We start from the raw sequence: 25,746 nt of genomic DNA, 5'->3' as shown, positions 1-25,746 counted from the left end.
CCCACCATTCAAGTTTCAGATCCAAAGTTTCTTAACCATCTATACAAAGAGAACTCCACCTTCCTCCTTTACCTGAAATTATCTTGTTCCACTGCCACATAAGAGTTGTATTTTTTACTTTTATTTGCCTTCTGGGTTTTTTGTTTTTTTGTTTTGGTTTGTTTTCCCATTAGACTTCATTCAATTAAACAAATATTGAACACTTACTACATACCAGGCACTATTTTGGGTGCCAAGAACACTTAAATAAAGCTAGATAAAAGTTCCTGCCCCAATAGAGCCTATATTCTAGAATCTAAGATCCATTAAAAGAGGAACCCTGTTTGTTCAGTGTTATATCCACAGGTCCTTGCCTCCAAGCAAATGCACAAGTATTTGCTACCAAAGTGAATGAAAATGGATTTATCTCCATTTTCTTAGTCTTTGCACAACACACCTCAAATATCTCCATTATCAATTAGAATAATGATCAAATTCTTGCTTTAGACTTCGAAACAGCCATATTTATATTCTGTTTCCCTTCAGCCTCCATTACATTACAGTAAAACACAAATTTGCAACCATCACTACAAAACCATTCTGGCTGAAATTTCAAATTCTCATAACAATAAAAGCATTGTGACTACAGCACCCATTTATATTCTTTAAATACTTTAGAACCTGTGAACCTTCCTAGACTAAACCAAAACCAATTATCTATGCACCCAGACTACCTTTATTTCTGTTTAAATTATGTTTATATAATACGCAAATGAAATCATTAACTAATTCAAGATTGAATGACTATTCTATAGTCACATAAAGTAAATCTGGAAACAAATTTATTGGCAACAAAATATGCTCATTACAACAAGAAATTATCATAGCCTTAACTTCCATTTTGCAGTTAGAAAACCCAGGTGAGAGGGAGCATGTATGCACACACTCAACTGTCAGAACTTGGATGAAAATGTGAGTCATAGATTGATTTTCCCAATTATTACCTAAATTTAAGGACACATTTTCCACAACCATATACAATTCTATAAGGAAAAAGAACACATCCAACACATTCGTTATCAGATAAACACAAATACAAGGGATGATGTAAATATAGCAGTTTTTCAGAACCAAGAAAAAGGCCATTCTAAAAAAAAAAAAAAGCCATTCTAAACAATCAATTAGCATTTGGTAATAACAAAAGTCACCTATACACCATTTTTACATACCCTGCCTTATTCACTCCTTGGAGCTATTTCAGAGTAGGGTCAGAAGATGGAAGACATGTTAAGAAACTGAAGTTCACTCAGTAAGGTTAAGTGATTTGTCAAAGGCCATAAAAAGCAAACTACATTTTCTCAAAGAATATACAACTGCTGGGACACCTGGGTGGCTCAGTGGTTGAGCATCTGTCTTTGGCTCAGGTCATGATCCTGGGGTCTTGGGATCAAGTCACACATCGGACTCCCCGCAGGGAGTCTGCTTCTCCTTCTCCCTATGTCTTTGCCTCTGTGTGTCTCTCATGAATAAATAAAATCTTAAAAAAAAAAAAAAAAACACAACTGCTACTTGTGATTCCACAATTATGAAAATAATTCATCTCAGTATATACCAAGATTTGAAACTGTATTAAGTCATCCACAGATGTTTTATTTATTTTTAAAGAAGATAGAAGTTTATTGAATACACTGCAAAGCAGCAGCAGGCAGGACAGCAGAGAAGAGGCTGTCTGCCCATCCATGAGGATGTTTTAAACCTCACATTATCTTTGCCTCTGGATTCACTCCAAGGCCGTGTCCTATTTCTTCAGCAAGAATTTGCTATACTAAAATAAATTCAAAGAAAATGATTTACTTTAATAATCAGTCACAAAATTCAGCAAACTATGTCACCATGTATAACTGAAGCCGAACGAACTTTTCAAAGATAACTTCCGTAACAACAAATAATTGAAGAAGAGTTATTTCTTTTGAAGAACTGATTATACCCCATTCATCACAGCTACAGCTCAAATAATGGGTTATAGATTTAACTGCAACATGTTTTTGTTTTCATCTACCTACTACCGGGATGCTAGTAGTTGAAATTCATTTCATATATATTTAAAAGAACAAAGTTGGGTCTCCATTATGTTTAAAAATGCTATAACATAATTGCTCAAAATCACTACCTATAATCATAGGTTTTAAGTAACATAAACTTGAAAGACTTGCCATAATTTATAAATGTGCTGAAGCTTGAAGTAACTGAACGTAGTTCTAGCAACTTATTGAAAACATTTGAATAATTTCTCATTGATTTTCCAATAAATTGATAAATTCTTACAAAAAAGGGTATTATAAAATACTAATGTAAATCACACTGTAGGGATTCAAAAGTTTACTTTAAAAAGTAAAAGACATACTCTAAAATCCCTGTCTTTAGAAGTATTTCATATTTTCATACCACCTTTTCACTTGGGAATTCACAATTCACTTTATTCCCAAATTACAAAATAAAATTCTCATTCCCTCCTTTGTTATCTTAAACAGCAGAATTACAACTCTACCATCGTTCATTCCATGGTATTACTGCTCCTTTTAAAAAGCTATCTACTGCTTTAAACTTACTATTTTTACCAACTGCTGATAACAAATACCCCTAGCTTTTCAGGAAAATTAAATCATAGAGTCAGATTCCACATCTTACTGTATACAAACAGAACTCTTGTCATTAGCTACGTATGTACAGAGACACAAGTATCTTTCGTCTGTTTAACTTTACCACTACCGTACACCATGAGATCGTAAAATGCAAAATAGAAAACTAAAATGTTGTTTTTAGGAGTGTTGATTTTCATATTCAATCTAGCCACAAATTCATAGTCATGTAAACACAGGTTATTACCGTTTACAAAACTTAAGCTACCCTACATTTAGATAGTCCCTTTAATTAAGTACTGTTGATTAAGAGAAAGAAATGGTAGTTGAGGACAAAATACATTAGAGACCACAAAGCATCCACAAAACATGATTAGATACGTAAGCCTGTTTTTATTACTTTTGTTTTATAAGAAAATGAAATGTAAGTACAAATGGTACCAATCCAAAATTTTACATATCAAATAGTACACTGAAATAAGAGCTCTTTAGGCACCTAGAAACTATAGTTTTCAAGAGGTTCCTTTTGCAGTTAAGAGTACTCAGTCTCTTTAGGAGTTGCCTATTAGTTTTCAATTGTCCTTCTCCTAGTAATAAGTCTACGTAATTATACTGACAAAACCAAAGTAAGTTCATTTGAAATTTCTAGGAGAGTAAGTAGTGCTTAACTTTGAGCTTTCTTCTCTACCTCATTACCAATGTTTTGAGAAATGGATGAAAAATGTGAACTTTTCTCCTAGAAAAATACATCATCACAAAATTTTATACACATATTGTGGTAATTCACTACTTCCAGGATTATTTCCATGTAATCCTTAGAACCTCAGCTTAGAAACTTCTACTCAAAAATATCTTGGTAGGGAGCGGCACTTGGCTGGCTCAGTCAGTAGAGTACGTGACTTGATCTTGGGATCATAATTTCAAGCCCCATGGTGGGTGTAAAGTTTACTTAAAAATCACTAAAAAAATTAAATAGATCTTGGCAGGATGGAAGCTAAATTTGACTACTCCTTCTCAATTATCTTGGGTTTTACATAGACTTTTTGCCACTTAATGAAAAAAAAAAAAAGACCCTCAATTTCGAATTCTTTTCTAATTATAAAATTTGTTTGCAAAAATTAAACTTTGCTCCTACTGTAATTGAGACTTCACATATTTTTCTTCACTTCCAAGACAGAAGGGAGAAATCTAGATTAATTTTATAACTACAAATTACAAGGTCTAGGGCAGCCCTGGTGGCGCAGCGGTTTGGCGCCGCCTGCAGCCTGGGGTGTGATCCTGGAGACCGGGCATCAAATCCCACATCCGGCTCCCTGCATGGAGCCTGCTTCTCCCTCTCCCTGTGTCTCTGCCTCTCTCTCTGTGTCTATGAATAAATAAATAAAATCTTAAAAAAAAAAAATTACAAGGACTAAAAGCTCTTAGTTTATAAAATTTTAAAGGAAAAAAAGATTCTTGGTTTCTTTCAAAAAGTGAGAAACTTTTAAGTTGATCATTTAAATTTTTTTTATAAAATAGGAAAATGAGACTCTTAAGTCTTGAAAAGGTAGTGCTTACTTTTCCTATCAGAGATATATATTTCCAAATTTCCCTCTAATTAAAAACAAAAACCTGTCCACTTTATAAATGGTCCTTAACTGGGGTTTAATAATATTGCATACAGGACCAATAATGAAAGGTGGCAGTTTTAAAAGAGAAAAAAAGCAGGTGTATGAGACCATTTTCTCTGGTGAGAGAGAACCCTACTAAACAAGGTGTTGGATTGTAAAGGCTAGACCCTACTTCTAACAGTGTCAAAGGTGGCTATGTAAGGTAATATCAATGCGATATCGTTAACATGTCAATGACATCACCTATCCTGCTAAAACCAGACTAGGTACCAGGAGTAGAAAGATTAACTCTCCACTCATAACGGAGCCATAACATCCTAAATATCCCAATGAAAACGTTATACACAACAGGAACTAGGTAGCTCCAATTTATCATTACTTTAAAACCAGTATTTCCCGAATGCCTTTCCTAAAGGGTAAGTATCCATAAAGGAAATTATAATTTAATGTAAAGCTCCGATTTTAACCAACACAAATCAATTTTAATAAAAACATCAATAGTACTGACATCTTGGAAAAGTGATGTTTTCAATTAAAGGTGAAGCTGTGGCACTAAACTCAGTATTTGAACGTTCCCTAACTTCAAAGATCTCAAATTTAAGATTATAATTTTAATAAAAGTGTTCAAGTATTATAATGATGCAACATCTGCCCTCCTAACTTGCTTAAACTTTTGTCTTTTTTAACCCCCAAAGGGATTCATACATCTCATTTTGGAGCTGACAGTCTATTGATTTTTATTTGGAAAATTACTTCTAGGGGGCCTGGGTGACCCTTGACATCAGCTCAGCTCTTGATCTCAGGGTCATGAGTTTAAGCCCCATGTTGGGCTCCACCATGGGCATGAAGCCTACTTAACAAAGTTATTTTTTGAATTAACAAGTTACAATGTATTACAGTGTACCCATTCAAACATCAAATCCCTAAACATCTAACACTCAGTCAAATCCTTCAATTTATTATAATCTGGAGTTATTTTTCAATCGTACTACAATAATAAAAAATAACTTTCTAAAATTGAGCTAAGTCATTTTTGGGCAGGGAACTGAGGATTTCTACTTAAAGTTGTTTCTTAAAAATTAAGAGGCATGCCTAATTCGGTGTGTTCAGCTTACATTATTAAAATTGCTTAAATGGGAGTACATTAATAACTTCTATTTTCTTAGTGTGAAAATCTAGAATTTGTTATTCGCCATAGAAACAAAATATGTTAACGATTACCAGATACAGTTCACATGACAATTTTGCAGATACATTCTGATCATGAATGCTCTTAATCAGGTGGTGTATACAAAACTATCCTCATTTAAATCTGTCCCATTTTTCATGATCAACACACCATTATACTTTTTCTAAACTAGACCCTCAATTCAGGCTCTAGGTCACTCTGACCTAAGAGACACCATAAATATCAATCAAAGGCAAAAGTTTGTTTTAACCATTTGTCATTTTAAGAAGTATATCATGCTTCAGCAAATTATCAAAAAGTTTTGTTTTTCTAAGGTTAGGTCAGAATTCAACTACCCTTACTTAAATTTAGTCTGTATTTTTAGTATCATGTAACATGCTACTTTCAATATTGTGAATTATTTGGCCTACTACTTACTACTACTGACAGCATGAACCGCAGGACTGGAGAGAGAGCAGTCGTTTCCCTGGTACTGTTTACATTCTTCTATTAAATTCAGAATCTATTCCTGAGGTCTATGTTGCACTGATCATAGTTGCAGTTGCATGTAAAGTGAAACAAATCCTAACTAGATGATGGTAAAGAAGTCTGAAGAAAAAAAAAAAAAAAAGAAATCCCTCATGTCCCTCAGAAAGAGAGACTCCACGTGTTACTAATGATAGGCACTGCAGTATAAAACGTCAAAATTATTTCTGTGAACAAAAACTATCTGTAAAATCTAACAAGTATCGATACTTCAGTTGAGCTCAGCTCTGATTTCAGGCTGTAGCTCTTGGGACTGTCCAAATAGTCACAGAGGCAAGACTTAACTACCTGTCTAAAGTGTACTGTAGTGCTACCCTGTTTTTATCAAAGGCTCTCCCCACCTTCCTCGGCTGCAAAACAAGAACTAGAAATTAAATTCCAAAGCAGTATAACACCAACACCCCAACTTGAAAATATCATCTGTAAAACTTATAAACTGAAACAAAAATAAAACCAAAAGACAAGATTCTGCAGTCACAAGTACTTTAATTTTTAAAAACAAATCACGTATTTAAAAATAAACAAATGGCACCAGTCTACTCTGAAGTTGATACAAGTAAAAATAAATTAAGAGGTTCTGTCTCAGAGCTAAGTGCTGAGAAGCCAGGACCACACCAGACAATCTCTACTACATACTTATCACTTAGCTAATCTCTGTAAAGTTAGATTCAGCACACTACCCTCAACAGTAACATTCAACTGTCACAGCTATTTTACTTTAAAAGGTTAAATAACCCAAACCGTTTAAACAGCTTTATTTTCAAAAATCAACATTACAAAGCATAATTTCTACATTTGAAATTCTTACAGTACCAAGTAGAAGTATTACAGTACAATTTTCCACAAGATTGTAGCACACAAATCCAGGACTCCTTCACTTCCTTCCACTGTCAGTACCCTGGCACCCTGTTTAAGTGGCTGCACCTGAAAACCAAGGTATGCGATTCCTTGGGGTTAGGAGCCGTCAAGCATCTGGGGGTGAGAGGAAGAGTCTATTACCCCTGGGTCTGAACCCGGTTTCCACGACACGGTAAAGCCGCCACGGTGGTAAAATGTCAATGAGCTGCCAACAGTCAATACTGGAGCCCCCCGCCCCGACAGGCATGGCCAGCGCTCACACTTCTAAACGCACCAACTTTAGTTCGGTATCGACCAGGAAGGACCCCCTCTCGAAATCTAGGTCTATAACGTCTTAAATCGGGTCTTTTCTTCCCCTATGTCGAGAAACCAGAAAGAAGGCGAACTGACACTTTATTATTTTTTTTTTAAAAAAAGGCAATAATACAGTTCCAGGCTTTAGAAGACCTACGCACCCCAAGAGGAGCCTGCAACAGAGTCTCCCGAGATGGAAGGAAAAATTCAGGGACGGTTTATCAGCCTCCGACTAACCGGACTCGGGGAGGAAGGAGGGCAGACTCCCAGACAGAGACTACAGAAAGCCAGGGTCCTCCCCTCCGACAGTCAGGCGTCCCGGCGCACACCCGGGACCCCCGGCATGCTGCTGCGGGGCGAGGGACCCCCGGACCTAGACCTCGGAGCCCGGCTATCTACACCACCTGCCCCCGGAGCCTGGAACCCGCGCTCCCCAGCGCCGGCCGCGCGCGCGCGCGCGCGGAGGCCCAGGCGGCCCTGGAACGCCACCCAGCGGCCTGCGGAGGGGCTGCAGGCGGGCGCACCGCGGCTCCCGGCTCCCGCACCCCCACCGCCGCCCAGCCCGCTCCCCTCTCCGGATGCACAAGGCCCAGCCCAACAACTAACACCACAAAATGGCTGCCGGCAGCTCCGTCACGTGACCCCTTTGTGCCTTTCGGGCTCCCGAACTCCGCGGGACCCGGGGACAAGCGGCCGGGATCGGCGGGTGGCCTTCGAGGGGGCCCCGCCGGGCCGCAGCGGCCGGGGGTCGAGGCCGGGGGCGAGCGGGGGGAGGCCCGGCCGGCGACCGGAGTCGGCGGCGAGGAGAAGATGGCGGCCATTTTGTGAGGGTCTGCTGCTCCGCCGCCGCCGCAGGCAGCAGAGGGAGCGGGGCCTGGCGCCGGGTCGGACAGGGGAGTTAACACGTACCGACTCCTCTTCCTTCTCCATTCCGGTGGGCATCTGCGGCACGGCCCGGTTTATCGAGGCGTATTCGTGCAGGTCGGGCAGATCCTCACAGCGGAACACCGGCAGCGGCTTCGAGGCGTCTAGCGCCCGCGCCCGAAACGACAGTTTACTCATCTCAGGCGCAGCAGATACCTCTCCGCTCTGGGGAAACGGCCCCGGCCAGCGGGATCATGGAGAACCGGGGGTTCGGTCCCCACTCGCCTGCCGCTGCCGGGGACTTGAGGGGCGGAGCGCGGGGCCCGCCGTCCGGGCACTCACAGCCGCCGGGAGGGTGGGAGGCTGTGCCGCTCCGCGCCTCGCTCGCTCGCTCTCTTCAATACGCCATGGCCAACATGGCGGACATTAAAACTCCACTGTGCGCTCTTCAGCCAACCCCAGCCATTCCCCACACTGCATCGCGCAGCGGCGCGGGCACGCGGGGGGGGGGGGAGCGCGGGCTCGAGGCCGGCGCCGGCACGGAGCGCGCGTCCCGCCAACCCCCGGCGCCCGCCGGCCTCGCCGCCCGCCGCCCGCCGCCCGCCGCTCCCTCTCGGCGCTCGCGGCCCCCGCCCTCTGCGGCCCGCAGGCAGGCGGACGGGCGTTCGGGCCTCCGTTCCCTCCCTCCTCCCCGGTGCCCCGGTCCGACAGGCGGAGGTGCAGGCAAACCACCCGCACCGGCACGCCGGCCGAGCGAGGGGCCGCGGCGGGACCACTGCGGGCGCTGCCTCAGCCCCGGGCACCTGTCACCCCGAGCGGCCGGCGGGGGCGGGGAGACGCCGAGGCCGCGGCGCCCTCGGGGGTCAGCGGGCGCGCCCCCCGGGCGGACCCGCTGGGGGAACGCAGGTCTTCAAGGGGAAGATGCAAACGACGGTAGGGGCAGGATGCCACTTGGGGCGAACTTTCACAGCGATGATCTTTACGTCTAATGAGGCTCTGGGTTGTCTCTGACGGGCTCCTTGCTCGGTTCCCATCTCTCGGGCTCCATGGAAGCGGGAGGCAGCCTACTCTGCTCCAAAGTAGGTGTGGGGTTTGTTTTTGTTTTTAATCTTGCATTTTATCTACCTAGATTCGCTCTTTTATTGTAACCGAAGCAAAAGGAGTTATTATCGGACCCTGTCACCTTAAGGGAAAAAAATGTAAAGACCTACTTCAAAATGTTAGAGTCAATTAGTTATATGTACCTTACAATTTTGTGTTTGTTTTCTGGAAGAAAATGCTGCTTCAACAGAGCCATGGGTTCACACTTAGCATTTGTCCTCTGAAAAACTTTATAAAATTGAATCATACAAAGACCTGTAGTGCTTCTGCCAAAAAAAAAAAAAAAAAAAAGCGGGGGGGGGGGTTGAAACTGTAATATTATTATAAGAGGTTTAGATGGATGTGGTTTGTATAACACATGAAAATTGGTATCTAGAAAGGTCTTTCCGTGAGATATTTTAAAAATCTAGAAAGACCGTTGGGGTGGGTTTCACAGGCTTGCCAACAAGTACTCAAACATTCACTGAGATACAGAAATGGTTTATTAGTCTGCTTTTCCCCTTGGGGGCTACAGAGTAAAAATAATCACTATTCTGAAATACTGGGTTAGATAGGAACTGTTCCTGGCTTCAAGCACATACATAGGCAGACTTCTACCTTTCAGGTTACCATGTGGGCAGAAGACACTGAGTGCGTAGATCACAGTTCTAAAAAATTACCCTAGAACTCTAACAGTGGCAACTAACCTCTGTGAGGCCGAGCGACTTTCATCTACATTTCCTATACTAAGTAAGACTGCATTTATTCAATAAACATACATTTGGTGAATCCTCCTGGCCTTCTAAGTATGCTGCTGATTACCTGTCACCCACGGAACTCGTGGAAAAGGACCTAGAGATGACCACGGCCACATGTGAAGCTTAATGATGGAAGTGCAGGCCATTGTGAGAAGAGGCAGGAGTGGCACCCAGTCCACACGCAGTGACTCTTACGAAAGCATTCAAGGAAGGTTTTCTGGAGATGATATCTGAGTCAAATTGTGTAGGATATATAGGAGTTAACCTTGTCAAAAAATGCAGTGAAGAAAAGTATATTCAGCAAGGGAAGCAGCAGGTGCAAAGGCAGCCACGAGAGCCCATGTCAAATTATGGGAGCCTCAAAATTGCCAACCATACTGTGACTAGACGCCTCTTTAGGCAGGTTTAAGAGTTCCAACTCAATATTATATTGTAGTCCTCTCCAGCGTACAATGCTAGATTTCTGAAAATCCTACAAGTAGACTTCTGTTGGCTTTACAAAAGACTTCATAAAGTCTTTACAGACTTTATAGACTAAGACTTTATAGAACAAACTAGGGTCTTAAGTTATGAGTGAACCACCAAGGGAACAAATATATGTATTTTTAAGCGGCATTAAAATAACAGCTTATGGGGTTATTTTTCTACATCCCTACTAGCACTGTACAAATCAGGTCCTTGTTCTCTAGAAATTCTAGAATCATACTCCATGGCAAGTTTGGAGAGATGCTTACAGGTTAAGCTTGCCTTTTTGCAAATAATATGCCTGCTGAGTGACATTTTTCAGACTCCCAGTCCTACTGGTTCCCTAAGGACCCAAAGGCTGGAATCCCAAACCTCATACTGAATTCACTTCCCTCCCCACTAAGGGTCAGGAGTACATCAGGTTTAAATGTAGGGAATACAAGAAAGATTGTGATAAAGGGATACCCAGTTAACCAAATGACCAGTACAAGGCAGTATGGTGAAGGATAGTGCTATGAAGTTCAGAAGAAAAAGGCAGTTCCAGCAGCACTGATCATGGAGGGGATAGCATGTGATTTGGTTGTGAAGGATAACATACTCCAGTTGGCAATGGCAATGAACTAGTAGAAGATAGAGTATTGATGGGAAAAAGAAACTGTGAGAACAAAACAGTGAGAGGAGGCAAACCTAGCTGGTATGTGAAGGTAAGGAGGTTTATTTGGCCAGAGTTCGGTAGGAGACTCCAATAACAAACCAGGTAAGGGTAAAACAGGTAAGAACTTGGGTTGAGGGAGTAGGAGCAGAAAGTTAAAGAGATAAAAGTTTTAATCGTCATTATGATTACTCAAAATATCATCATGCTGAAATATGCTTCATTTCAATTTATACTGAATACAGAACTTTTGCTGAAAACACAACAAAGAATGTGTGAAATGCAACTGCTCTGGCACTGCAGTTTGCTATATATAATAAACCTGAAATACGGTTCTGAATTTTAGTTCATGGCCAATATGTGTCTGAGTCTTATTATTTATTCTTGGAAATTGTACCCAGGATTCATTTCCTTATTTCCATTCCCATCATCTTAACCATAGTCCCAGCTCTCATCACTTCCTGTCTAGAAGCGACCTACAATCCAATTCATCCTTTGTTCATGCATTCTTTCAATAAACTGATATTAACCACCTACTTTACAGAAAGCTGCAGGTACTCTCATAATGGCTAGTGGTGACCCATAGTAGCTGGAAGAAGCTTGGTTTCATGGGGATATGAGGAACAACAGGGGTTCATAATGCATGCCACAAAATCAGTGTGCCTAAATCCCCATTCCATATGTATCCTCCCTTACCCCAAGTCACTTATTTATATCTGCTCTTTATTTTGCCCATTAGAAAAAGCCAATTTTTTATTATTTTATTTTATTTTATTTCTTTTTTGGTATGGTTGCTAGGGCCTCAAAACTTTGTCCAACCTCGTTTCCTGCTATTGCCTAAAACAAACTCTTCACTCTGGCTGCTAAGTCTCATCACCATCTTTAGAAATCATCAAGCAGGTCTTTCCTGCCTCTGGATTTTCTTTCTTTTCTTTCTTTCTTTTCTTTCCTTCTTTCTTTTCTTTCTTTCTTTCTTATAGTCACACAGAGAGAGAGAGAGAGGCAGAGACACAGGCAGAGGGAGAAGCAGGCTCCATACACCGGGAGCCCGACGTGGGATTTGATCCCGGGTCTCCAGGATCGCGCCCTGGGCCAAAGGCAGGCACCAAACCGCTGCGCCACCCAGGGATCCTGTGCCTCTGGATTTTCATTCATTCCTTTCTCTCTATTCTCCCTGTCTGGCTTCAGATTGACCATATATTTCTAGCTACTGAAATGCCACCTCACAGGAAAGTTTGGAAGATTCAATAAAACAATCCATGTAAATCCATGGTCTCTGACCCACAGTAAACCTTCAGTAGTTGTAAACTGTTATTATCCTTCAATATCTAATTCAAATATCATGTCCTCCATGAAATTCTGACTACTTAATTACTCTGGGTTCTAATTTCCTAATCGGAAGAGTGAGTGAGTGGTTAGGCGAGTTCAAAATCATTCTTAAACCTACACCATTCTTTCTCATCTCTGAACTCCTATTACACTTTCAATCAGTAAGAATAATAACCACCATTTACTATGTGCCAGGCAATGCAGAAGTACATTTTAAATGCATTATCTCATTTAATTTTTATTGAGTTCTATGAGATCTTTCCTGTGAGAGAGGCTGCAAGACCTGCCTGTGGTCACACAAGGCTGGTGAGCAGCAAAGCTGAGGCTGAAATCCCTGATGTCTGATTCCAGAGTGAAGCACACATAACCAGATTATAAAGTGAAGTGAGGAGTGAACTAGAAGTGAGGAAAAAGAGATGTTGAATATGGCCTACCCTTTCAAGAGGCTTGGCAATGAAGGGAGGAGAGGCAGAGTCAAAGGGGTAGCTATCTGGGTCACAGATTTTGTTGTTTCTGAAGGGGGGAAAGATGTGGCCATGTTTGTATACTGAAAGCAAATGTAAGTGGATTAACTTTAGACATTCCTCTGCGTTCCTCTGAGGCAGGAAGGAAGGAGGGCAAGAAATAGTGATCCAAAGGATAGTGATCCAAAGAAGTTAAACTCTCTTTGATGGGACAATAAGATTTAAAAAATCATGATGCCAGTTCTGCTCGCAAGAATCTAGATTCTCCATTCCTTTAAGTATTCAACAAATATTGATTGCAGGTTTACTAAGAACTAGGTAAAAAAAAAAAAACAAAAAAAAACTAGGTAAAGCAGTTTGTGCTGCAGAACAATGATAAATAAGACATGATCCCTATAGCCTCGCAGAGCTAGTAATAAAGTGAGATATTGCCTTTACATTTAATTGGGAAAATATGAAATTCATTTTTTTAAAATGTGTGAATGGATAATCTCAACATGAGACAGTGATACAGTGCCATAATGGAAAGCATTGTGCAAAAGCACTAAAGACTGACAATACATTTTCACTTCAAGTTATCATTTTTAACTGCTTTTTATTTTCATGATAAGCTATATATAATGAAATGGCACCAAAGAATTCTTCCAATATAAAATGTAGGAAAATTAAAAACTGGAAACTCACTCATGTGTTTCCCCCCACCCCTGGAAATATATAACTGCAATATATTTAATACAGTGTCGAAGAAACAATACCTGAACTAATTTATTTACAGAGTTGATTTATACATGGAATTCTGTACACAATATTTAAGGTCTAGCTTTGATATATTCAGAATATAACCAGAAATAATTTATCTCTACCTTAAAAGAATAAAGAACAAGTTATTAATCTTAGAAAACTGTAGCAGGATGGATTTAAAGTTATTTCATTTCACCTTCATCCCCAATACAAACTTTAACCAAAATAAAAAAAAAAAAAGGAAAAAAAAAAAAACAAATTGGGCTTGTTTGAGAATGAATTAGAATATTTTTAATAATTCATAAAGTGGTGCCAGCAGTATTGAAATTTAAAACTTAAAGATAATAAAATATATCTTATTGTGTAATTTAAAATACTAAATTTAAACAAAATCTACCTTGATCACAGCAAGAATTTTGCCAGAATTTAGACCACACCCCCTAGAAACAAAAAAGGTGATTAACCATTAACCATTTTTAGGACTTGGGTTCCTTAATTCCCAGGTCCCATACATCATCTGGTCTCCCCCTCCTCCCAATTGTGGTAGGCAGTTGATGAGGCCTCTATGGCATCATGTTAACAAGGATACTACTAGGCTACCTGATGCATGATGCCGTTGGATGCATAAGTGGGAGTCATAAATGGGAAATCATTTGAAACTTGAACAATAACAACCTAGTAACTTTACAGGAATGTCATGCATTCCACAATTAATTTGCCAGAAAAACAAAAGTCCATCTTAGAAAACAAGGAAAGAGGTGCCTGGGTGGCTCAGTCGGTTTAGGGTCTGCCTTGGGCTCAGGTCGTGATCCTGGGGTCCCCAGATCCAGTTCACATGGGAGGGAGGCAGCCTGCTTCTCCCTCTGCCCCTCACCCTGCTCATGCTCTCTCTCTTTTTCTCTCTCTCCCTCAAATAAATAAATAAAATCTTTTTTTTAATAAATAAAATCTTTAAAAAGAATGAAAAGAAAACAAGGAAAATTGAAGAACTAAAGATAAATATTTAAAAAAATATTTGGTAGTACTTATATAAACTGAATTTTGTTGAATTACTATTAACCCGTTTAATCCAATGACTGGCACTAATTGACAGACTGCTGTGTATATCCCAGGTGTGTGTTAGTGCAAGGTTGTAAGGGGCAAGGGCATAAATATGAGAGTTGGGAGAGAGACCAGAGGAGGGGGCCAAGGGGGGAGGAGAGGGAGGGAACGGGAAGGTAGGATAACCTTTGGTGCCTTACAGTCTGAGCACATAAAATATACTATACCTTGAGCATTAGTTTTACTAAGCAACATATACAAATCAGTATGGGATAAATGGTACATGGGATGAAGAAATGAAACTTGGAGAAACTAGAAAAACTGTTAATGAAGTAGAAATTTGTGTTGGAACGCTTAAGACAAAATTATTAGTGTGTGGTAGACAAAAAAAGATTGACAGGGAAGAAGGCTTTCAAGAGAGACTTTTGTGAGTTACTATTGCTTCTATGACCCAAGGAAAGAGATCATTTTCCTTTTGAAACTCAGGGCCCAGAATTATCTTCTCTATTACCTAGGACGTTAGTATTAGTGAAATTAAAGTTTCACTTTGACTCTATTCTTCTTTATGATACCGTGAGTAACCATTGTGCCAGTTACTTAGATAAGCACCCTAAATCCAGTTTCTCCTCTCTTCCAAAATAGGAAGGGAAAGTGAGTGATTTCAGCCCCAAGGAGTAAGATTATAGGTGTGAAGAATGATTCATGGAGTGAGAAGAGAAGGACATGGAGGACAGAGCTGGAGGAACACCAACATCTAGGAGACAGCAAAGGAACAGGAGCCAGGAAGAGAATGGAGATGCAGGGACGCAAGGCTGGGAGAATGAGGTCAATAATATTTCAAGGAGAACCAAAGGGGTCAATAAGGAGGACCACAAAGAGGGAGGTGATCACTGGAGATGATAGCAAGCACGACTTCTATAGGGCGCTGTGGGTGGAAAATTTACTGTGGTGAGCTGAGACGTGAATTGAAGGAGTCATAGGCTGAGTGGTGCCTGAAGCATGTTAATCAATCATTTACCAGGCAAGCCAAAGCCGAGTAAAATTTTGAAGTGATTTCCCAGTACTTTTCTGTGATACTTTAATGTTACTTGCCCACAAAGCGAGAGCACCTGGAGGCCAAAAATCAGGACATAGCCAGGGACTGAGCAGCTTTCATCAGCACCTCCCACATGAGATATAATAAAAAAGAATACATTCTATTATTTCACAACACAATCCTGGTTACAGGAGGAAGTAAAACATAGCTACCATCTTTAAAGTTGCAGAAATCAGTAAACAAAAAATCAACCCAGTCTGTTCAAATCCTTGGTGATAAGGACACTTGTCATGTCCAGATCTTAAGATTTCTTCTGAATTAAGTTTCCCAAACATTAGACTCCTCAGCCAGAAAACAACAGAAAACAAACAGGTACACTATGGTAAACATGTACTTGGATATTATATTTTGGGTTTAATTGATTTCTTTATAATCAAGTTAACATTTTGGTGTTTTTGTTTCTTCCAGTCTTTTCCGGGTTTTATTTTTCTTTTGCTTGTTTTGTAATATTGGAATAATACTGAATATTGTTTTGTGGCCCTCACTTCTAAATATAATCTGAGAATATTGTCACCTCATTAAATGTCTTTAAGATTATTTTTTGACAGATACTTATCCTATGAATATGCAATAACTCATTTAAGCATACCCTCTTCAGGGACATTTATAAAGTATACTGATGTTTCTTTATTATTACAAGAATACATACTGCCTTAGTAGAACATTTAAAATAAACAATGAGTTTGAATTTTCATGGCTTGAGACACAGAACAAATGTTTGCTGTTATTTATTTTACATTTTTAAAAAATGCATTTATTTATTTGGGGGCGGGGCAGTGTGTGCAAGCAGGGAAGAGGGAGAAGGAGAGAAAGAACCCTCAAGCAGACTCTCTGCTGAGCATGGGGCCTGCTCAGAGCTGATCCCAGGACCCTGAGATCATAACCTGAGCTGAAACCAAGAGCTGGATGCTCACTGACTGAATCACCCAGGCATCCCTCTGTTCTCTGAATAACAATAGTGCTAAGTCTACACAAATTAAGGTTAACAATTTTACTGTCATTCTGAGTTGATGGCAAATATAGGTCTTAAATATCTTAAATATCAATATTTAAGGTCTAAAATTGAAGCATTTCTTCCGAGATGTTAAGCATTTTTCTTCTTCTTCTTCTTTTTTTTTTTTAAATTTATGATAGTCACACACACAGAGAGAGAGAGAGAGGCAGAGACACAGGCAGAGGGAGAAGCAGGCTCCATGCACCAGGAGCCCGACGTGGGATTCAATCCCGGGTCTCCAGGATCGTGCCCTGGGCCAAAGGCAGGCGCTAAACCACTGCGCCACCCAGGGATCCCTTCTTTTTTTTTTTTTTTCTTTTTAAAGATTTTATTTATTTATTCATGAGAGAGAGAGAGAGGCAGAGACATAGGCAGAGGGAGAAGCAGGCTCCCTGTGGGGAGCCTGATGTGGGACTCGATCCCAGGACCCTGGAATCACACCCTGAACCAAAGGCAGATGCTCAACCACTGAGCCACCCAGGTGCCCCAGTTTAGCATTTTTCAAAAGCATGATCCATAAAACAATCCCAGAGTGTATACTCTGAGATGAAGTACATAGTTACATACAAAACCAGTGAGTTAGAAAAATACTATTTTATCTTTCTTTTAAAAATAGGTCTGGGCTCACAATGCATAGAATCAGGACAGAAAATAAATCTATTTACTAATGCTTATCACAGTATTTTTGAAATTTCTCTAACCATGCAACCCCTTTCTATGTACTATCAATCATTCATTATCTTTAATTCTGTGAAAGCACACTTTGGAAAATTCTGATCTAGGCAATTCAAGGAAATGAAAGTTTTTCTGATCAAGTTATTCTTTTAATTGATGAAGTCTGACATATGAACTTTGAAAGAAGTACAAAGATCTCATAAATGTAAAGTACCATCCTTATTACCAGTTAAGATTTCTATCCTGTGAAACAGTGCAAAATAAAATAGGTTTTTATACTTCTATAAAACTGAACAGAGTTCTGACACAGAATTAAGCAGATTGCTATACTTTAGCAATATATTTGGTATTTAATACCAAAATATTAACCAAATTAACCAAAATGTTTAGCTACATTTCTTTCCAAAATTTTTTCTTTCAAAAAGAACATGGTGAACCACTTTGATCCAGACTTTTATTCTAACTCAAACTCTGGTTTCTCCATCCATAATATAGGAATCAATGGAATCTATCATGTAGGTTGATACACTGATTCAGTAAAATCACGAATGCATACTCTTTATCATGGACCCGACACAAAAATAACGCTCAATAAACATGAGCTATTTTTACAGGACACTTTAATCCTATTTTATCCTATAGATTGTTTTATTTTTCTGATTCCACCCCCCCCGACCCCTACCTCCACCCCCTGTATATACAGTATAAAGCGCTAAGTCAACAAAACAAAGCCAAGTTAAACATGTCCTCAAATGAAATCAAAGACCAACAAAATATCTATCTACCTACATTTGAGTGTACCTACATATATACTTTATATAACTAAGTTATATAAAATATACTCATCTCCTTGAATTTTTTGTTTCCCTTTAATAGCTTTGTATCATTCCTATGTTTAAATCTACAAAGAGCTCTGCTACGCACTCCCCCACACAGCAAATTGCCAAATGATTCATCAGGTGGCTGCCAGTGACGGCTCAATCTCCAAATCTGGTCAAGCAAGCTCCCCAAGGGGTCAGGGCCTCTCTGATACAGGCTGCTACTGTTTCCCTTAGGGTGAGTACTTTGTGTAAAAACAGTCAAATCATAAGTAACATTTTGCATTCAAAATAGCAACATGGAAAAAACAAAAAAAAAACAAAAAACAAAAAAAAACAAAATAGCAACATGGTACAGTGAGACACAGCATTATGTAGTGAAAGGAACACTGGCTTCCATGTTTGAAGAGCTGGATGCTAATCTATGTCTACCATTTACCAGCAGTATGACCCTATAGAAATGATTTAATTTGAGCCTAAATTCTTAGTCTAAATAATGCTTGTTTTTCTTTTTTAGGCCATTACAATAAACAAATAAGATAATATAATGAAAAATCTTTGACATCTGCAAATACAAATATTAAGGAAGAATATATTATTTCAATTTCATGGCAGTTGCTACGAAGAACATACATATACATGCCCCCAAATAACACATTGGAACAGAAAATCTATGACCTATCCAAATCTTGCAGCTGATCACAGCAGATCTGATTGTGGACTAGGGTGCTTTTAACATTTCCATAAATTGGGAATCTTTAACACAACACTGAGATTCACCCATTTTATATTTCAATAACCCTTTTTCACTCCTTTTAATTTGCCTGGCCATATGTTTTTTCAGTTATTCTAAAGAGTGTCTAGCACAAAATAGAAGTTTATAAAATCTATAGTATGTTTGAATTGTTCTAAGAAACATATCTGTATTACAATTTTTACAATTATAAATTTTTATAATTTAATGTATTTTTCTCAAAATTTTCTCATCACTTTATTTAGAACAGAAAACCAATAAAAATGTTTTTTTTTTCCCCTGAATCCCCCCCCCCCCCCCCAATTTTAAAAGCAGCTTTCTGGGCAGCCCAGGTGGCTCAGCAGTTTAGTGCCGCCTTCAGCCCAGGGTGTGATCCTGGAGACCTGGGATCAAGTCCCACGTTAGACTCCTTGCATGGAGCCTGCTTCTCCCTCTGCCTGTTTCTGTTCCTCCCTCTCTCTCTCCCTCTGTGCGTCTTTCATGAATAAATAATATCTTAAAATAAATAAATAAAAGCAGCATTCCAAGTTTTTAACAGATAACATGCTAAGAAAACAAATGGCTAAAGTGTAGTGGTTGGAACACTAGATCCATAGTCAGACATGATCTGGGTTTTGTAGCTCTGTAAACTTAAATAAAATTATTAACTTCTGTGCGTTGCAGTTTTCTCCTCTGCAGCATGGAGATAGTTCATATTTCCAAGTATTGTTTGGAATAGATAAAGAAGTCATGTAAGCAAATTTACTGAGTTCTTACTTTGGCTGGGTGCTTTACATGCACTATCTTGTTTAATCCCTACAAAATGTTATCAGTTAGCTTCAGTGCCTGTCATTATATGTAGTAAGATTTCAGTAATTATTCTTAGATAATACTATTTCATTAAAAAGCTGAGCATTTTTCTCAAAGAAAAATTAAGGAATAGTTGTCAGTATAGGGTAGGAAGGTGGTTGCCCTTGAGTATGCTGGACCAGGTCTTTACTACTTTCATTTTGACATACATGCTAAACTGGGTTTACACTGGCTGTTTAGTCCTTTCTTTGAACAGAAATACTCAAAACCCAAACTTTTTTTTTTAAGATTTTATTTATTTATTCATAAAAGAGACAGAGAGAGAGGCAGAGACATAGGCAGAGGGAGAACCAGGCCCCCCACGTGGAAACTGATGCCGGATGCCAGGATCACGACTTGAGCCAAAGGCAGACGCTCAACCACTGAGCCACCCAGGCATCCCATAACCCAAACTTTCAAAAGGAAATGCTATCCAAATGAAAAAGTGTTCCTTCTTGAATAATTTTTCGAACCCTATCTTTTGCCTTCCATTCACAAAAGTGCTAGCATGTACACATAATATACATATACACATTTCTTTTATCAGGCTTGTAGCGGACACTATTATGTGTCTCTTTAGTACCTACTTCCATTCTTTCATCTTAATAGAACTCTCTGCCTTTATTTTCTTGGGTTGTTCAGAATCTGTGCTGCTTCAAATAAACTTTCATGGTCTACTTGAAAAATAATTGTTCTTCAGGAATAATTTTGAACTATATTCTGTCTAATGGTCTTTGTTAAAATTCTATTTTGTTAATTCTCAGTGGGAATAAAAACAACTATTTTAAATGTAGAGAAACGAATAACTTTCTAACAGTACTGCCTTTAGCATGTGGGTTTTTTAAGACTATTTTTAGAAAGAAAAGGTTTAAAAACTTTTTTTCAACTGATTTTTTAAAAAGATTCTATTTATTTATGAGAGAGAGAGAAGAGAGAGCATGAATGGAAAACTGGGGAGGGTTGGGTAGGGTAGGGTTGGGGGGAGCCTGACTGGGCCTGGATCCCAAGACCCTAGGATCATGACTTGAACCAAAGGCAGACACTCAACCAACTAAGTGTCCCAGGCACCCCAGGAAGGAAAAGGTTTTAAGCCATGTTACATTTTTATAATTGAGTCATCAATAAATTAAAATTTAAAAATAAGCCATGCTTGGCTATATCATCTGTATTGAGTGGTAATTTATGAACATTTTATGTTAAAAGATGTAGCTTCCAATTCTACTTCTACCACCAGCTAGCTGTTTAATCTTGATCTAAATGTCCCTTGGCCTCAGTCTCAACTTTGAAAACAAGGACTAGGACTTGATGATACCTCCCATCTTTTCCAATTGTCAAATTTTATGAATATCTCCCCTTATCTAACTGTTGATAGAAAAAAAATGAGGATATATGACATTTTTTAAATGTGAAAAGCTAAGAAAAGATCATTAAATTTGAGGTTATGATTTCTATATTGATTATGCCTTTAGTGTTTCCTGGCTATATGTTTACATAGTATAGAAAGCTCCTATGAAGAATGTTAGGAGCAAATAACATCCTGGAAGCTATGCCCTAGGGAGAATAATTTCACTGAGTGAGTGGTAATGCTCTGTTAGTTAGTTGATAATTAGTAACACTTTGATGCTTAAACAAAAAGTTCTTAGAGGATGCTTAGTAAAAATAGCTTTGCCATAAATATGGTCAAATATGAACTGAGGAAAAAACATATGAACTGAGAAATCCATGTAGCTTATAAATTTATCATTAAAACTGGAAAATAAAGATTCAGAATTAATATCAAAAGAAAGAGACAGGGATCCCTGGGTGGCGCAGCGGTTTAGCGCCTGCCTTTGGCCCAGGGCGCGATCCTGGAGACCCGGGATCGAATCCCACGTCAGGCTCCCGGTGCATGGAGCCTGCTTCTCCTTCTGCCTGTGTCTCTGCGCCACTCTCTCTCTCTCTGTGTGTGTAACTATCATAAATAAATAAAAATTAAAAAAAAAAAAAAAAAAAGAAAGAGACAAACTTCAGAACAAAAGTTGAAGCAGAAATAATAATTCTAGTAGTAAAAGATCAGCAATTAGCCTGAAATTCTCATTGTAAAAGAGCATGGAATTTCTATGTAATAAATTAAGAAAATAACACAATACTATTATGTAGGCACTGAAAAAAATACCAAATAGCAACAACCAGTACAATAATAGTAACAATTTAACCACTTTCACAATTTGAAAAGTATGATGAAAGGATGAAGAGTACATTTAAATCTAACATCAAAAAACTAGATTGCGTTTCATATACTTTAATAAGTTTTCCCTGTGTTGTTTCAATTATTGGGCCCTGTGTCCGAGCAAGCATCTTATGATGAACCATGGGAGATACAAAAGAAAAAGGTGTTATTTTCCTTAATGGGCTTAGTTCTTGTACAAACACCAGGGCATGACCTGTGTGTATATCCTGGTAATCCTGGTTTGAAAGGTAACATTTTAAAGAATTTTTTTTTATTTTTATATTTTCAGATTTACAAATGATTGAAATAAAATATACAGGAAATGCTTCATAAATTTATAAAGTCATTTGTTTTCATCTCCTTTCATGATATTTAAGGAATAGTTTTCAGGTAAACTATCTTTTGTTTTTTTTTTTTTTTTTAAGATTTATTTATTTTAGAGAGAGCACACATAAGCAGGAAGGGCAGAGGGAAGAGAGAATCTTAAGCTGACTCCTCACTGCACATGGAGCCTGACCTGGGGCTTGATCCCATGACCCTTACATTACATCATGACCTGAGCCAAAACCAAGGGTCGGATGCTTAACTGACTGCAACACCCCAAGCCCCTCAGGTAAATTACCTTAAACCAAAAGTTTATTCATCATTTCAGATTTTCCTTAATGAAGGGAGAAATCAATATTCAACAATCATGGAATAGTCAGACAACAATTTAATGGGGCATTTAAAGTGACAAGTAGAACATACCATGTCAATACATGGAAAGAAGCATATACAGAAAGGTGAAATAAGGGAACAGGGATCACAGCCTCCTAAACATGCGTGATGGGCATTGAGAAAATCATGAAGGAACAAATAGAAAGTTTCTCTGTGTGTAATATATGAGAAGTATACGTCTTCCTCATGCAATGATAGAGAAATCTCTGATGGTGATTTTCTGGTGGGTGTAATGTAGCATTCACAATGGTAAATTCCAGAGCTAAAAAAGAAATCTACATGGAAACTTCTAATTTTCTACTCTTACTATCATGAGCCATCCAAACTTTTGAAAATGTTAGTAAGAGATGAAATTCTCCAGAAAAATATAATGAAATTTAATATAGAAAGTCTCAAATTTTAGATATAAAGAAAAAAATTACATTTGAAAGTCCAAACCTTCAGAAGCATACAAAGCCAAAATTTAAAATTCCATACATTTGGTATGTAAAATAGGAGGTATATTAAAATTTCTATTCATTATTTAACTAAAATTTTATTTTCAAGTGTTTCCTCTTTTTCTTTTTTTCTAATAGTTTCTTTAAAGAATGCAGTGTAGCTGAACAAGGTTACTTCAAAAAAATGTAAAACCTTTAAGAGTCATAAAGGTTTTCTAAATGAAAACCAATTGCTTTCCAATTGAAATTTAGGGATTTTCAAATTTATATGAACTCTGAAAGGAAATAATACATAGACAACTGTTCATTTCTATGCTCTCAAACAGCAATATCATTCTGCCATCAGCCTGTCTGTTACTTTTCTTTTTTCTCTTAATTTCTATTCATTTTGGGGAAAAGAATGGTAAGTTATTATTAATATAAGTAGCCTACATTATGTAAATTTATAATTGTCAAGAAATGTTACAGAAACAAATGCCCTATGCACTCTTTGGATGTTTAGTGCCCTCATGCTGCCCCCTGCTGCCTAGTGTCCACACTTAACTGAAAATGTTTCCAAACTTTTCAACCTTTGCTAATTCTCCATACTCTCCCCATCAAAATTTATCAGGCAAAAAAAAAAAAAATATCAGGCCAAAGATCCAGACTATTGAAATTTTCCTCTACTCAGGCTGGTGGGTAAATGGTAACATAAGAGCTACTTTCCTCCTACTTATCCCATCACCATTTTTTGGCTAATTACGAGCACTTGAGTTGGTGTTCTCCTGGCCATAATGACATCCAGATTCCCTAGTCCGGGACTCCAAATCCTGTGCGTGTTGGTGCCAAGCTATCATCACAGGTGCATCTCTTCCAGTCTCTAACCCCCACACATTATAGCTAACTTTCTATCCACACTGGACTTCTGGTTATTTCCAAATGCTATGTGTTTTCTGTCTTTCTTGCCTGTCCACACTGCTTTCTTTACCTGGAATGTCTTCTCTCAACTTGGACACATTGAAAGTCTATGTGTCTTTCAAGGCTCTGGTCAAAAGTTATTTTCTCCATGCAGTTTACCCCAATTCCCAACTGCTTCTCTTCTCTGTAACATGTTAAGGCTCAGCACAATGTTGGTGCTATTGTTTTTAACACAGTAGAAGCTCGGTAAGTATTTATTTAGTGAGTGAAGAGCAGGTAAAAAAGAAACCTTAATTGTTGGAAAGGCTATCTGACTTACTGACTTTTGAGAGTAGCTGCAGACAATAATGAGAGCCTCTCTAATAATGCTGCAATATCCATACACTTGAATGGACTGATCTCTTTAATTCCTATCACAGTGTGTACAGCCTATTTGGATTCCTGAAATAAGGAAGGGGTCCACCTATTGGAATAAGAGGTCAGCCTCTTAGACTTTAAAGTGCAATTCCTACAAAGTTATATGTAGTACAGAGATATACTTGAAACAGTACAGAGAACTTAAGAATCACCATACTTAAAAATTAAGTTTATAGATATGTAAAACTTTCTTAACTTCTTGAAAATGTTTACTGGATGCCAAAGGAGGCAACTGTATGCAGTAAATTATAAATGTGGCATAAAGCGGAAAAAAAAGCTGAAAGGTATATAATCAAGTAATAGTGCAAAGACTATTTAAAAACTCAAATTAACTTCAGAATAGTCTGTCAGTATGCAAGACTAACAGTGGCTTTTGGGCTGTTTTCCTTCCAGCTAAAGTTGGTGTTCATTAGGTGGTCAACTTAATATTTCAGCCCATAGAACTGGCCCGACTGTCCAGTTATTCTTTATTTTGCTTTGAACCTTCTTCACTTTCTAGGAAATGAGATTATAGCTTTTGAGATATTGGGATGAGAAGTAGCAGCACTAATCTACTCACCTCTTCATTTTGGTTTCGTGCCTTACTTCAATAGAGTAACTTAGCAATTCTCAACTCCAGCTGTATATTGGAATCCTGGCAAGAGCTTGGAAAATGCTTATGCCAAGATCCAATCCCAGACCAACCAGAATCTCTGGGGATGTGTGCAAGCATTTTGTTTTTAAGTTTCTGGATAATTGTAACTATAGGAACAGGTAAGAACCACTGTTGCAACAGCGTGAGCCTACCATGGTCTGGAGCGCCAGTGCCATCCAATAGAACTTCCTGCAAACATGGAAAGTGCTATAAACTGAATGCTTATGTCCTCCTAAAATTCATATATTGAAATCCTAACCCCCAGTATTATGATATATGGAGGTGGGGCCTTTGAGAGGTAATTCATGTCATAAGGGTAGAAACCTCACGAATGGGATTAGTGCCTCTGTAAAACAGACCCCAGAAAGCTCCCTCACCCCTTTTACTGTGTGAGAACACAGCAAAAATATGGCCATCTATGAACCAGGACACTATGATCCTCACTGGACGCTGAATCTGCTCACCTTGATCTTGTACTTCCAGTCTCCGTAACTATAACTAATTTTTGTTGCTTATAACCCATCCATGCTATGGTATTGTTAGAGTAGCCTGAAGAGACCAAGAGAGAAATGTTCCATAAATCTGTTGTCTAATTTGATGGCCACTACCTAGGTGTAGCTCCTAAATTTTTTATTTTAATTCAAACTTAAATTTACAGAGCTACAGGAGGCTAGTGACTACTGTGTTGGATAGCACAGTTTGGCAGGCTTAGGCCATGTAAAATTATCTGAGTTTATTATTATATAGATGCTGAATAACTTTTTGATCCTGGACCACAGCAT

At 38.8% G+C, this 25,746-nt stretch overlaps 1 protein-coding gene and 1 long non-coding RNA gene across 11 annotated transcripts in view; one reads left to right on the top strand and one right to left on the bottom strand.

Moving 5' to 3' along the window:
• The window catches only part of EPC1 (enhancer of polycomb homolog 1), a 94,513-nt gene that overhangs the window by 61,296 nt on the left and 7,471 nt on the right, over positions 1 to 25,746 (bottom strand). For 3 of the 4 annotated variants that reach the window (XM_072825457.1, XM_072825458.1, XM_072825462.1), the window contains exon 1: positions 8,004 to 8,454. The exons of the other annotated variant lie outside the window; for it this stretch is intronic. In XM_072825457.1, coding sequence (XP_072681558.1) covers positions 8,004 to 8,156 — 153 coding nt within the window. In that variant the 5' untranslated portion in view covers positions 8,157 to 8,454. Of the gene's footprint in view, positions 1 to 8,003; positions 8,455 to 25,746 lie in introns of those variants that run through there. 4 annotated transcript variants of the gene reach the window in all.
• Positions 8,604 to 25,746, top strand: part of LOC140633229 (uncharacterized) — a 151,849-nt gene continuing 134,706 nt past the window's right edge. For 3 of the 7 annotated variants that reach the window (XR_012030863.1, XR_012030861.1, XR_012030860.1), the window contains exon 1: positions 8,610 to 9,037. This is a non-coding gene — a long non-coding RNA (uncharacterized lncRNA). Of the gene's footprint in view, positions 9,038 to 25,746 lie in introns of all 7 variants that reach the window. The other 4 variants (XR_012030858.1, XR_012030857.1, XR_012030859.1 and 1 more) reach the window with 3 other exon arrangements.

This window comes from Canis lupus, chromosome 5 (assembly GCF_048164855.1).
Source record: "Canis lupus baileyi chromosome 5, mCanLup2.hap1, whole genome shotgun sequence".
Lineage (NCBI taxonomy): Eukaryota > Metazoa > Chordata > Mammalia > Carnivora > Canidae > Canis > Canis lupus.
The sequence above is the reverse complement of the archived record's forward strand: the minus strand, read 5'-3'. Positions and strand labels throughout refer to the sequence as shown.